Genomic DNA, 12,622 nt, shown 5'->3' on the forward strand with positions numbered 1-12,622 from the left:
CTAAGCGAGAACCACCACTGCATATTCCATCTGGCTAACAGCATCCAAGGAAGATGATGGTCATACCTGCGATACTAAAGACCAGTGGCTGAGAAGAGATTCTTGTACTGGCCGCATATGAACCCTTGCCCATGGCACCACTTCTATCGCCGCCATCACTGACCTCAGGACCTGGACGTAGTCACAGACTCTGGGTCACTCTTGACTGAGGAGAAGACAAATCTGAACCAGCTTTGACCTCCTGCACTCCGTGAGGAAGATCCTCTCCTGTGCTGTGTCAAACAGAACACCCAGATACTCCAGAATCTGTGATGGATTTAATCCGCTCTTCGCAAAATTGATCACCCAACCCAACGATTGCAGAAGATGGACAATTTTGATGCTGCCATGTTTCATGAATAGGACACATGAATGAGTCAGTCAGAGATACGGGTGAACTCTGATTCCCTGGTGCCGAAGGGAATCAGGGAGCACTGGTAAATGTTCTTGGAGGCCTAGCAAGACCAAAGGGCAAAGTCCTGAACTAGAAGTGACAGCCCAGCATTGCAAAATTAGAAATCTCTGATGTGGAAGCCACATGGGTATATGCAAGTATACCTCCTTTAGGGTAGCGAGAAATTCTTCCACTTGAACTAAGACTATGAGTACTCTGGGTATCTCCATGCAAAAGCAGGACACTTGAACACAGTGGTTTAGACCTTTGAGATCCAAGACTGGACGAAAGATGCCTTTCTTCTTTGGGACAATGAATTACACAGATTATCTGCCTTATCCTTGTTCAGCCTGGGGAACTGGAACGATAGAACAGAGCATCAGCAAGGAATCTACGGTGGACTGAACCTCGACCACCATGGTTCCCTTTTCAATAAGGAGACTGCAAGATGATAGGAGCAACTGGGTGGGAGAACTCCAAGAAGAATATCCAGAACCCACTATGATTTTGGCCCACTCCTCCCAAAACTTCTGAAGGTGTCCTTCCACCAGAGGAAGAAAAGAGTGGGCCAGCCTTGATTTATTATGAAGCTCTGGAGGCATTAGGCACTTTAGCTAACTAAGAGGAGGACTTCCTGTTCGCACGAAAGCAAGACTGTGTGCCTGAAAGCAGGACTTCTGACTATATTGTTGATGACCAGGTCGGTACAGTCTGCTGTCTCAAAATCAAGATCGAAAGCTCCCTGAAGATAGATGACCACAGGCTCTTGGCTTATTTTCTGGCAACCGCTTTAGCATAAGTTTCCTCCAGTTCTTTCACCAAGTTACTGAGATGTTCTCCAAATAACCACTTGCCCCGAAAGGGCAGTTTAACTAGACATGTCTTCGACGTAGTATCAGCTGTTCAATGCCGCAACCAGAGTTGCCGACGTGCCAAAGACATACTGCTGGTCCTAACCCCTAACATATAAATAGCATCCACCAAGTAGGCGGACCTCGCTTCCAGCTGGACATTATGGTGCCCATCTTGTGCTGCCAACTGCTGATGCTACTTCAGACATGCTCTTGCCACAAACAAGTTGCAGGCTGTCGCTTGAAGGCCCAAAGAAGCCATTTCAAAAGCTTGTTTCTACAAGCCTTCTAGCTTGCTATTCTGTGGGTCTTTTAGGGCAATATCCTCTTGCATAGGCAAGGTGGTCTTAGTCACCGCCATAACCAGAGAGTGTACTCTGGGAAGCTACAATTTATCTATTTCAAGCCATGGTTCTTCTCACTCTCAGCCCTGCGTCCAGTGAGACCCATTCTGCTATAATCAGGTCATGAATGTCTGGATGCATAAGGAAGGCCTTAGAAGGACCTATAAGCCCCCTCATGTCTGATGAAGATGGAACTCCTAATGCCAAAGTAGAAGGCTCCTCAATGAAAAGAACCATCAGTGCCTCAGAAATAAGAGTAATAAGTTCCTCTTTATGAAACCACCTCAGTACTTTTGGATTATCCCCCTCTTCAGGAGAGAACTCTCCCTCTTCTAACGCCTCCAACAACGGCTTCTCTGAATAGACCGAGGCCAGATCAGATAAAGAGGGAGAAGCAGACACAGCCCCATCTGCCCATTCCTGGAGATCTAAACATGATCTCTTAGGAGCTGAAGGGGAAGCGGGGCGAGAACCTGAAGCACCTTGCTGCAAACTCTGATTGTCCCTGCTTCAGTAAATAGGCCTGGTGTAAGACGAATATAAACTCCAGAGAAAATAAAGATCCTGATGCAGCTGAATGTTGAGCCCCAAGGCTGCAAAATGGCAGCTGTGTTGCATGCGTGATCAACCAGAGGCTGATTCTCACTGCCAGTCAGCCCTGAAAAATTGGCGCCCTTTCCCATGCTTTCCTGCATCAAACTGTACACCAGCATTGCTGGAGAGCCTGAAGACCCTGGCATATTCGCATGCTGTGCCAGATCTGAAGATGTGCTGCTACTGTTTCCTCCACCTCCTCTGGGATTCTCGGTTTGCATGCACTGCAACGCCCCAACACTGGCCTAACTGCTTCCGCGGAAGTTGTCATTCATCTGTCACCAGCACAGCACAACGTGTTCCAAGCGGTGAGTCAGGATCCCTTCCCTGCACAAAGTAGAACTTACAGCCCTCAAAGTAGTTCAGAGTCAAACTTTAGTTGGACTTACCACTTGTCACGATTGTGACTTTTTCTTGGTTTGTGCTCCTCTCGCCCTCTGGTGGCCAGAACTGGTGGCTGCCATATACTTTCCAGACTCTCTTTTTAGTCCAGTCCAGATATTTTAGCCCTCCAGTCTTGCTTGGACGTTTGGCAGCTAGCCTCACCCTTAGCTGCCTTGAGATTGCTGAAGCTGAGCCTCGGCCACCTGGAAACTTTCTGCTTGGCCTTTGCAAATGCCAAAGGTCCAGGTTAGTGTTTGGTGCTGATAGGAGCACTTCTGTCTGTTTGAGCTTCCCTGCTTTACCCTTCTGGTACTGTTAGGAGCACTTCTGTCTTGCTGTGCTGTTAGGAGCACTTCTGCCTGTTTGTTTAAGCTTCCCTGCTTTACCCTTTTGGCTTCCCTGCTTTACCCTTCTGGTGCTGATAGGAGCACTTCTGCCTTGTCTTGTGTCTTACCTGTATGCCTTGCGCTTGTCTGGGTGCCTGTGGGCACTCCTGTTTTGAATCCTAACCCTGTTTCTGTCAAGCTTGTTCTGTATCCTATTCTCTGAGAATTCCGTATCCTCAGTAGTCCCGAACCCTGTGTTAGTTAAGCTTGTTTAGTATCCTGTTGGTCTAGTCTGTCTGCAAGCTAGCTCCAGTAAGTCCTGCCGGCCGCCTGCACCAGGGGGTTCAACCCCTGGGGAATGGTGGTCAAGCGCAGGTGACGACCGGTTGCTCTGTCCTGCTTATTCCCTGCCTGCCTACTGCTATAGTTCCAGTTCACTTGTTCCAGCTTTGCCTGTCTACAGCTTCTCCTGCCTTGCTTGCTTACCCAGTCCTGGTTGAGGGTCTTGCCTACTGCTGCCGCTTGTCGGCAGCAGTCCAAGGGCTCACATGGTGCCAGTGTCCGAGAGCCTGAGACCGTGACACCACTGCCAGCTGTTCCTATCAAGCTCACAGACTCCACAAGTATTACCACAGATGAGAAATGCTCAGGACTGATATTCTCTATCCCACACACTCCAGCAAACCTCTTTCCTCTTTAAAAAAAAATGTAAAGGTTGTTGTGCTGGAAAAGGAGACGTCCACAGGAAAAAGGGGAGAGGTGAAGGGAGGGAAGAAGTAAATTAACGGGGCACCACAGGCAGGGAAGGGATCTGAAGACCTCCAGATATAACTCTGCAGACTCAAGCCACCCACAAAGCTCAACTGGGGGCAAATCACTCACAACCAGAGGCTGAAAAGTGTGTCCATCCACCTGCTGGATGCCAAGACAGCTATGTCAGCTCAGTTTTCAGTTCTCTATCTCCACCTGCTGGTTGATGAATGCAACTATCCCACAGGTTCTGGAATAGTGGGAAGCTACCTAATGGAAAGCTCAGATACAAACCCATCTGAAAATGGACATAATCCTGTAATCCTCCCTTATCAGCTCCAAAAAAAAAAAACAGTTCACATTTTCTCAAAATGCATCTTCTGGATAACACTTCACAGCTTTTGTAAGATCTAAAAAGTGATTTTGAACTTCTTACATAATCTAGCAGGAACAATTTCTTGGATAATGTGAAACCAGGAACTTAACTTTTGTGATAAAACAATGGTACCTAGAAATCAGGGAAGAAAAATGAAAACAAGGCACAAGGGCATAATTTGGGCTCTGGCTTGATCACAGCACAATGACTAACTGCTATTCAGCACCAAACGTTCAGAAGTAAACGGATTAATCAGAACCTTATCTCTGGCAGTATGAAGCATTTACAAAATCTCTAAACCTTATTTTCCTCACACACCAGAATACAAAGAAATTCTAGTTCTTCTAGCCCCATAAATTTGCTATCGCCCTCTGGGGTGAGGTGGGAAAGTGTGTGGGGGGGGGGGGGGGAGGAGGTAGAAAGGAAACAAAGGCAGTTCATATAACCTTCCCCCAGGTATTAGGTTTCCCTCCATGTTCCTCAAAACAATTTGCACACTTCACTAGGAAGCAGCAGGCTTCAGTCCTCTCAAATTATCACAAAAAAAAAATTGTGTTTTGCCATCATTCAGATATACACTATGTACATCTTGTTCCTCTATACTAGCAAAGAGATGGTCAACTCCAGTCTTCAAGAACAAAACCAATTCTTCTTTATTTACAACATACACAAAATTAACCAAGTTATTAGACTGCATGCATGCAAAGGTGACCTTACAAATATTTTTTCGGATCTATCTGACCCTTAAGGATCCCAAGCTGGCCCTCTCTAGACTAAAGCAAAGGCCTGTAAAGAATCGCTAAAGCAATGCCAAATCCTTAAAAATACAAACCCCTATTAAAGAAATTACATTTCGCTCTGATACTAAAAATAAAACAGCAATTTAATGACTATGCAAGATCATAAAAACTGTTTTGAAAAGTGCATGCGTTCAGTGAATTTGTGGTATTCAGAAACTTAAGCATGCACATTTAAAACACAACATGATCCCAACACTCAGCGGCACATACCTGGATAAAAGTGGCTCATACCTGGATAAGTGCTGCTCACCAGGGCCAGAACTGGACTTTCAGTGGCATTATCCAGGTAATGCAGCTAAAAATCCTCACTCTGCTCTGGCCCTATCCTATCAAAGTTCCAGGGCAGTCCTGGGGGTGGAGCCGGAAGTTATCCAGGTACCACAGATATTCAGCATCAGTACCACACAGACAAGTTGGGGTGGCAAAAGAGCTCATATCTGGCTAACTTCTGCCTTATACCCAGATATCCAATGCCAGGATCCAGGTATAATTTTAAATGCTGAAGTCAGCACTTTACTGTAAACATTTTTTTTTTAATTATTGAAAGATAGCAATATTACAAATTCTGAATGCCACAATAAAGATAATAAATTCATATAACTTTGATACCAAAAAATTATGCCCCATCATTACCCCACCCTGCAGGCATTATGCTTATTCCAGAGTTGGAGATGATTGTTGCTTAACCCCCAATTCCTACTACTTTCAAATTATTTTTTTTCCCCAGGAAAATACAACTGCGGGTAGCGAAACCAATTACCAACTGCCACACAACAAACACACAGGGTCAAACCCTGCCTCCCCCTTCCCCCAATGCTGCAGTCAGCATTTTAAAGAAACACCAACCAAGAGTTTAAATATTTTGGAGTGGGGAAGGAGTCAATTTATTATGTTACTCCTCTCTTGCTTTTACGTTTTGAGCCCTCACAACTTTCAAAATATGTACAATAGCCTAACATTTCACCCATCCCTCTGGATTTGCTGTTTCTTCTGTCTCAGTAAAAACACTGAAACTCTGAAATCAGCATGTGTTAGTTTTAAAGCATTAAAAAAAAACTACTTGAAAGTTCATCTAGAACCTGCCTGCTGCTGTTTATATATATATATATAAATATATATATATACACACATATTATATACGTACATATATGCTTACATTTATAAAATGTTTCAGTTAACAGTAAATAATCCAGGACTTACGTTTAGCTTCAGATAGATTCTGGTTAGGGGACCAGACCAGCATGCCAAGATTTTCCCTCTCCTGGCAGCGCTTTGCAATTTCTGTTCAAAAGAGGAAAACGGGAGAGCAAAAAAATCACAGGAAGTTGTGACAGAAACTAAACTGCTACAAATTCATGTTTCCCTTAGTTTTCAGTTAGGATGACAAACAACTCTGCCCAATATCTAATGTAGCCTCCTCAGCTGCATGTTACATCATTCTTACTGTAATAGGATGCACTTTTCACCATCTTGCAGAGAGCAACCATTTCCCACAGGCTCACTACAGGCCCAAGTTTATATTAAAGCTTCCACCCAACGCAGTCTCTTCTCTTTTGGTAAGCAAAGGAGGATGAGCAAGAGATGGGAACATCTACTTCGATCGAGCACAAAGCAAATTAAAATTTTATGCACAGGCACATTTGAGATAACCAAGAATAAATACAATACCTGCGACCCGTATTTTCCCCAGTTAATCAAAACCTGCCTGATAATATTAAAATATACTGCAGGTAGCCAGGGGAAATGCTACAGAACTATGTGCCTAAGAGGGAAAATGGATGAGCCTGGATCAGCTCTGATTTGTTTATAGCACTCTTCATATTACTAACAATTAGAAAGAAAGAAGTGTAGTAAAAGTTTCAATTAGAAGCCATGAGAAAGGCAAATCGATAACAGAATATATCTTTCCATCTTAACACCAGCATTACTTTTGTCTTAGAGGAGATGCTTTAGGAACTAATAGTCTTAGGGGGGGAAAAAATTAACCTAAAAGAGGCTTTGATCTACAGTGCATTGGGAAGCTAGTCCAACTCTATTTGTAGCAGAGTGGGGTTTAAGTTAGGGCAGTGTTTCCCAATCTTTTTGTGGCTATAACCCTATGATTGCAGCCAAATAAAACTGTGACCCCCCTGGAGCTGCAGAACAATGACGCACCTACGGTGAGACCATCTTGGACCTAGGTCGTGATCCCAAAGGCAGGTTTTGTGACCTCATTTGAGATTCCGACCCACAGTTTGGGAACCTCTGAGTTAGGGGGTTCTTGGGGGATAGCGATAGAAACCTACCTATAAAATGGAAGTGACAGTTTGTATTTTTAATGTGAAAGATTGCCTGTTATGTTTATAGTAACTGTTTGTAGCAACTTTACAGCTGTAAAAGACAAATGTGTCCTGTAATTGGACTCTGTATTATTTAAAGCTCCCTCTGTTTTATATTGTTGTCTTTCATTAATTAAAAAAAAAAAAAAAAAAGCTAGTTCTGAAAATCAAGTTTCTATTCTTGAGATGCTTCTGTGGATTTCTATGAATCATCTGTTAAATACTCCTGAGCTCTGGGAGAGCTGTCCGATGACGTCACTCCACTTGTGTGCCTGATTCAATACTACTTGTTGAGGAAGAATAAAACTTTTAAACCAAAAAAGGAGGATAAGGGTCATCTCTCCTTCAAGTACTGGAGCAGGACTCTGCGGATGTCAAGTTTATGGAGCCTCCTGAATCTGAACCCTAATCTACAAAAAGAGGGCAAGCAGATCTCCTGGTTCACACTGAAGGGACAGAAAGTAGGAGACGATGCAGATAGACTGGCTGTCTCCACCAGTCCAGGAGAAGCTGAAAGGCTGCCTCAGATCACTCCCCTAGATCCAGCAGAGATCAACTGAGAAAATCCACCTGAACACTGTCTTTGCCAGATACTGACAACACAAGAAGGCTTGCTTCCTCCCAGCAACAAAGGGCTACTGCTTCCAGGGCCATTGCCTGACCCCTGGTGCCTCCCTGCTTGTTGATATAGGCCACAGCTGTAGCACTGTCTACCATCACTCGAACCACTCTCTCTCGGATCAGCAGGAGGAACTCCACCACAGCCCAACCACCTTGGTCTCCAGGGAAGACCAACACCTCTGCACCAATCTGCCCAAGCAGTGAGCCCCCCAGCCAAGGAGACTTACATTTATGGTCACTACCACCCAGTCAGTCAGATCCAGCAGAACCCCTCAAAGAAGGTGTCTGGGACAATCCCACCAGTCCAGGCTGCGTTGAGCCTTGAAAGGTAGTGGCAGCTGGAGGTTGAAATCCTACTAGATCAGTGCCTACTGAGTCAAGAGGGCCAGCTGGAGAGAACACATATGGGCCCTAGCCCACTTCCATAAAGCCCAAAAACTGGAGACTGAAAGCCCTGTGGGTCTGGGACTAACTCCACAGGCTGTGCTTCTGGGCCTATACCTTGCCCATATGCTTGTCTAAGAGAAAGACTGCTCCCAGAGCTGCATTGAAGCAGATACCCAAGTCTTCCAGGGTCTAAGTGGGTGACAGATGACTTCACTCAATTCACTACCCAGCCCCAACCACCGTGGAGTCCACTGCAGAGTCGGTCCGAACAAGCCAATCATCCAGGTAGGGACAGACTCAAATGCCCTGGCGGTGCAAGTGAGCCACAACCACCACCATCATCGGAGAAAGTATGAGGGGCAGTCACCAGGATGAATGAAAATGGAGACCCAGGACACAAAATGCAAGTAGTGCTTGTGGTCCACATTGATTTCACTGGAATATGGAGGTAAGCTTCCAAAAGTTCCAAGGAAGTCAGGAGCTCGAATGGGCAGATGAAGACAACAACAAAGCGAAGCATCTCCATCCAATTGTGCTGAATCTTGAGGCAGACATCAAGAATGGGATGAAAGGGGCCCCCTTTCCTTGGGACCATGAAATAAACAGAGTAAGAAACCTTCCCCAATCTGCAAGTGGAACTGGCTCCACTGCTCCCAGATCTAGAAGGTGCTGAACAGTGAGGACGATTGCCTATTGCTTTACTCTCAAGCCACAGGGCAAAACCATGAAGGTGTCAGGCACTGGATAAGCAAACTTTAGGGAACACCTTTGTCTGATCACCTTGAAGACCCACTGTTCCGAGGTGATATGGACCCACTTGTGGCTGAAGAGGACCAATTTGCCCCAATCCAAGTTGTTGAGGGGCCCAGCACACCTTTATTGAGAATCCTTGGAGCCTCTGGCTGAGCTAGAAGGCCTCAGGTTTCCTGCCCTTTTGAGACTACGAAAGATTCCCCTGCTTGAAGGGCTAGCTAGACCCTGGGGACCAAACCAGCCTGTTACTTACCTGACTGAAAACGACTACCATCCTGAGAATGGGTCTTGGCTGAAGGGTGACGGGATATGCTGGGTCCCTTTCTGGAGGAACTGAGGGATCCGGAGAGGATAAGCCCCCCCTCCCCCCCTTGAGCAGCTTCTTCAAGTCCTCTCCAAAGAGAAGCCGGTCCCTGAAGAGCAGATGACTGAGATGCTTCATGGATTCCATATTCACTGCCTAATGACACAGCCCAAGCCACCTCTGGGTAAGAACTGTGGAAGCCACCGAATGAGAGGTAATATGCAGCAGATCATAAAGATAATCAGCCAGGAAGATCGCCCTGGACTCCAGCAGCTGGTATAGCCAGCATAACATGACTTCCACCATATACCTACCACACATGGTGGCTTGTACCCGACCCTCCGTTACAGAAAAGCCCTGCATCAGCTGCTGTTCCACCTTCTTGTCGTGCTTCTCCTTGAGCCTAGCCCACTTTCACTGGAATAGCAATCTTCTTAATGACCTCCATGACCAGGGCATCCATCCTGGAGTATTTACAATACCTATCCATCACCTAGGGAAAGAAAGGATATAGTGTCCAAAACCTTAGAGCCCTGGAAGACCCCATCTGACAGTATAATATGAAACAGTACCTTATAAGTGGAAGTGCTTGAAGGGCCTGAAAGGTCGGTCCCCTGCCTCCCTACGACCATCCTCACAGATTACGGGACCTTCTGATGGAACAAAGGTCACCTTCTGCATCATTTGGCCCCCAAGAGGAGCTCCCCGCACGATCACTTACTGGAGACATTCTGGGCTCGGGGACCTCCCAAAATCCAGGCCCAGGGAAGGTGAAAGACCAAGCACTCCTACTCTCCAGATCCCCGAGACAAAAAGGGCTGAGAAAAATCCTGTTACAGAGAAACTGCAGCAGAACCTAAAAGGCTGAAATTCCCACCAAAGGAGGGAGCCGGGGGGGGGGGGGGGGGGGAGGGGGAGCACCCACAAAGAGTTCAGGAGGACAGAAGAAGGAATGGGAATCCACACTCCTTGTGGTAAGGGCTCTATGGGATCCCAGTTGCAAGTATCACAAAGATATGATTTGGTGCTATGGAGCCATGCTCCACGCTCAACCAGAAGGCTGTAGGAGGGGATATGATAGAGATGTTTAAATAGTTAATGTATAGAGGGTGAGCCTTTTTCAAATGAAGGAAACCTCTGGAATGAGAGGACATAAGATGAAATTAAGAGGAAATAAAGAGGATCTGAGGAAATACTCTTTCACAGAAAGTGTGGAGGATGTATGGAATGGCCTCCTGGTGGAGGTCATGGAGACAAAGACTGTGTCAGAGTTTAAGAAGGCATGGGACAGACACGTGGGATCTCTTAGGGAAAGGAAGAGTTAGTGGTTACTGAGGACAGGCAGACTGGATGGGCCATGCTGTCATGTTACTATATTTCCATGTTTCTAGGTCCAGGCCGCAAACCAGGAACCTAGGACCAAGGCCATTAGGTTCAACCGAGTGGTGCGACCTTAACCTGAACGACTGGGAGATATGCCAGGAACTAGGAACACCAGCTTGAACAGCCTACCATTTATTGGAGGTAGAGAAAATACTGGAATTTTCCACACAGCACCAGATATTATACCATTGATGTCACTGGGACATTCTCTTACCTGATAATTTTCTTTCCTTTAATCCTACCAGACCAGTGGTATTAGTTATGTCCATTGACTAGCTTATGGAAACAGAAAAAGAAAGTAGTTCCTGTGATTCACCCTTTAGGTGTACCATGTAGCTGTAGGAAGCTCACTATGTTGACTATCCATGCAATGGTGCTCAAGATTCTCTTGCCTATAGATGAGACCAAATGAAGCAGCCTGGCAGGCATATGCTCTACTAACAGTTTCTTCACTGAATCAGGAGACCAGAGAATCAAAAGGCAAATGATACATTCCAGGTTGAAAAGTCCAGCTACCGAGCAGAAAGAACTCTTGAGAACCTAGAACGAAAGACACATACACAGGGCAGGATTCAGGATGGGTCTGGTCGGACTAAATGAAATACCACACCAGTCCAGAACAGTGGGATATAGCGAGGCAGTGCCCAGATAGGGTGGGACTGGAAGATTTAGCAAACTAAATGACTACTAGATGAGGGACCCAGCACACAGAACAGAAATGCCTCACTGAGGTGAAGGAGAATACCCTGCCAGTAATCACCCAAATGGGACTTCCAGCACAGGAGAAAAGGTACATTCACCCACACGCTATACCTCTCAGCTAAACTGAGCAGGCTGAGGAAAATTGGTACCTTGTGGGAACCAAAAATACCTGAGAGGCATGTGAATATTACAAGACTGCACCACAGCTTAGGCCACCAGAAGCTCTGGTGAGCACCAAAGCAATGTAAGCGAGTGGCGCTATAGATAAGATAACTAGTTGAAGCCATCCCTAAGTAATAACACTGGGTAGCAAAGGAACAGACAAAGTACATAAGTATATACAGTAAGTGTTGCCATACTGGGAAAGACTGAAGGTTCATCAAGCCCAGTATCCTGTTTTCAACATTGGCCAATCCAGGTCACAAATACCTGGCAAGATCCCAAAATAGTACAATACATTTTATGTTACTTATCCCAGAAATCAGCAGTGGATTTTCCCAAGTCCATTTTAAAAATGGCTTATGGACTTTTCTTTTAGGAAGCCATCCAAACCTTTTATAAACCCTGCTAAGCTAACTGCTTTTACTCGTTCTCTGACAATAAATTCCACAGTTTAATTACACACTGAGTGAAGAAATATTTTCTCCAATTCATTTTAAATTTACTACTTTGTAGCTTCTTTGTTGCCCCCCCTAGTCCTAGTATTTTTGGAAAGAGTAAACAAACGATTCACGTCTGCCCGTTCCACTCCACTCAGTATTTTACATACTTCTATCATATCTCCCCTCAGCTGTCTTTTCTTCAAGCTGAAGAGCTCAACCTGTTTCAGTCTTTCCTTATAGGGAAGTCGTCCCATCCCCTTTTGTCATTTTTGTCACCTTTCTCTGTTCTTTTTCTAATTCCAGTATATCTTTTTTGAGATGCAATGATCAGAATTGCACACAGTATTCAAGGTGCAGTCGCGCCATGGAGTGATACAAAAGCATTATAACATCCTCATTTTTATTTTCCATTCCTTTCCTAATAATATGTAACATATGTGCTTTCTTTGCCGCCGTAGTAGCACACTGAGCAGAGGGTTTCAAAGTATCGTCAACGATGACTCCTAGATCCTTTTTCTGGTCAGTGACTCCTAACGTGGAACCTTGCATCACGTAGCTAAAAGTTCATGTTCCTCTTTCCCACATGCATCATTTTGCACTTGCTCACATGAAACGTCATCTGCCAGTTGGATGCCCAGTCTCCCAGTAGATTGGAATCTCAAGCTCTGAGCCTCTTCTAAAGAGCCATAGTTTA

The 12,622-nt window shown here is 45.3% G+C and overlaps 1 protein-coding gene across 2 annotated transcripts in view; it reads right to left on the reverse strand.

Annotated features, from left to right (window-relative positions):
• Window positions 1-12,622, reverse strand: part of RCOR1 (REST corepressor 1) — a 253,493-nt gene that overhangs the window by 138,687 nt on the left and 102,184 nt on the right. For both annotated transcript variants that reach the window (XM_030214774.1, XM_030214773.1), the window contains exon 3: window positions 6,059-6,139. In XM_030214774.1, coding sequence (XP_030070634.1) covers window positions 6,059-6,139 — 81 coding nt within the window. The remainder of the gene's footprint in view (window positions 1-6,058; window positions 6,140-12,622) is intronic.

Source organism: Microcaecilia unicolor, chromosome 9 (assembly GCF_901765095.1).
Source record: "Microcaecilia unicolor chromosome 9, aMicUni1.1, whole genome shotgun sequence".
NCBI classification, from domain to species: Eukaryota; Metazoa; Chordata; class Amphibia; order Gymnophiona; family Siphonopidae; genus Microcaecilia; species Microcaecilia unicolor.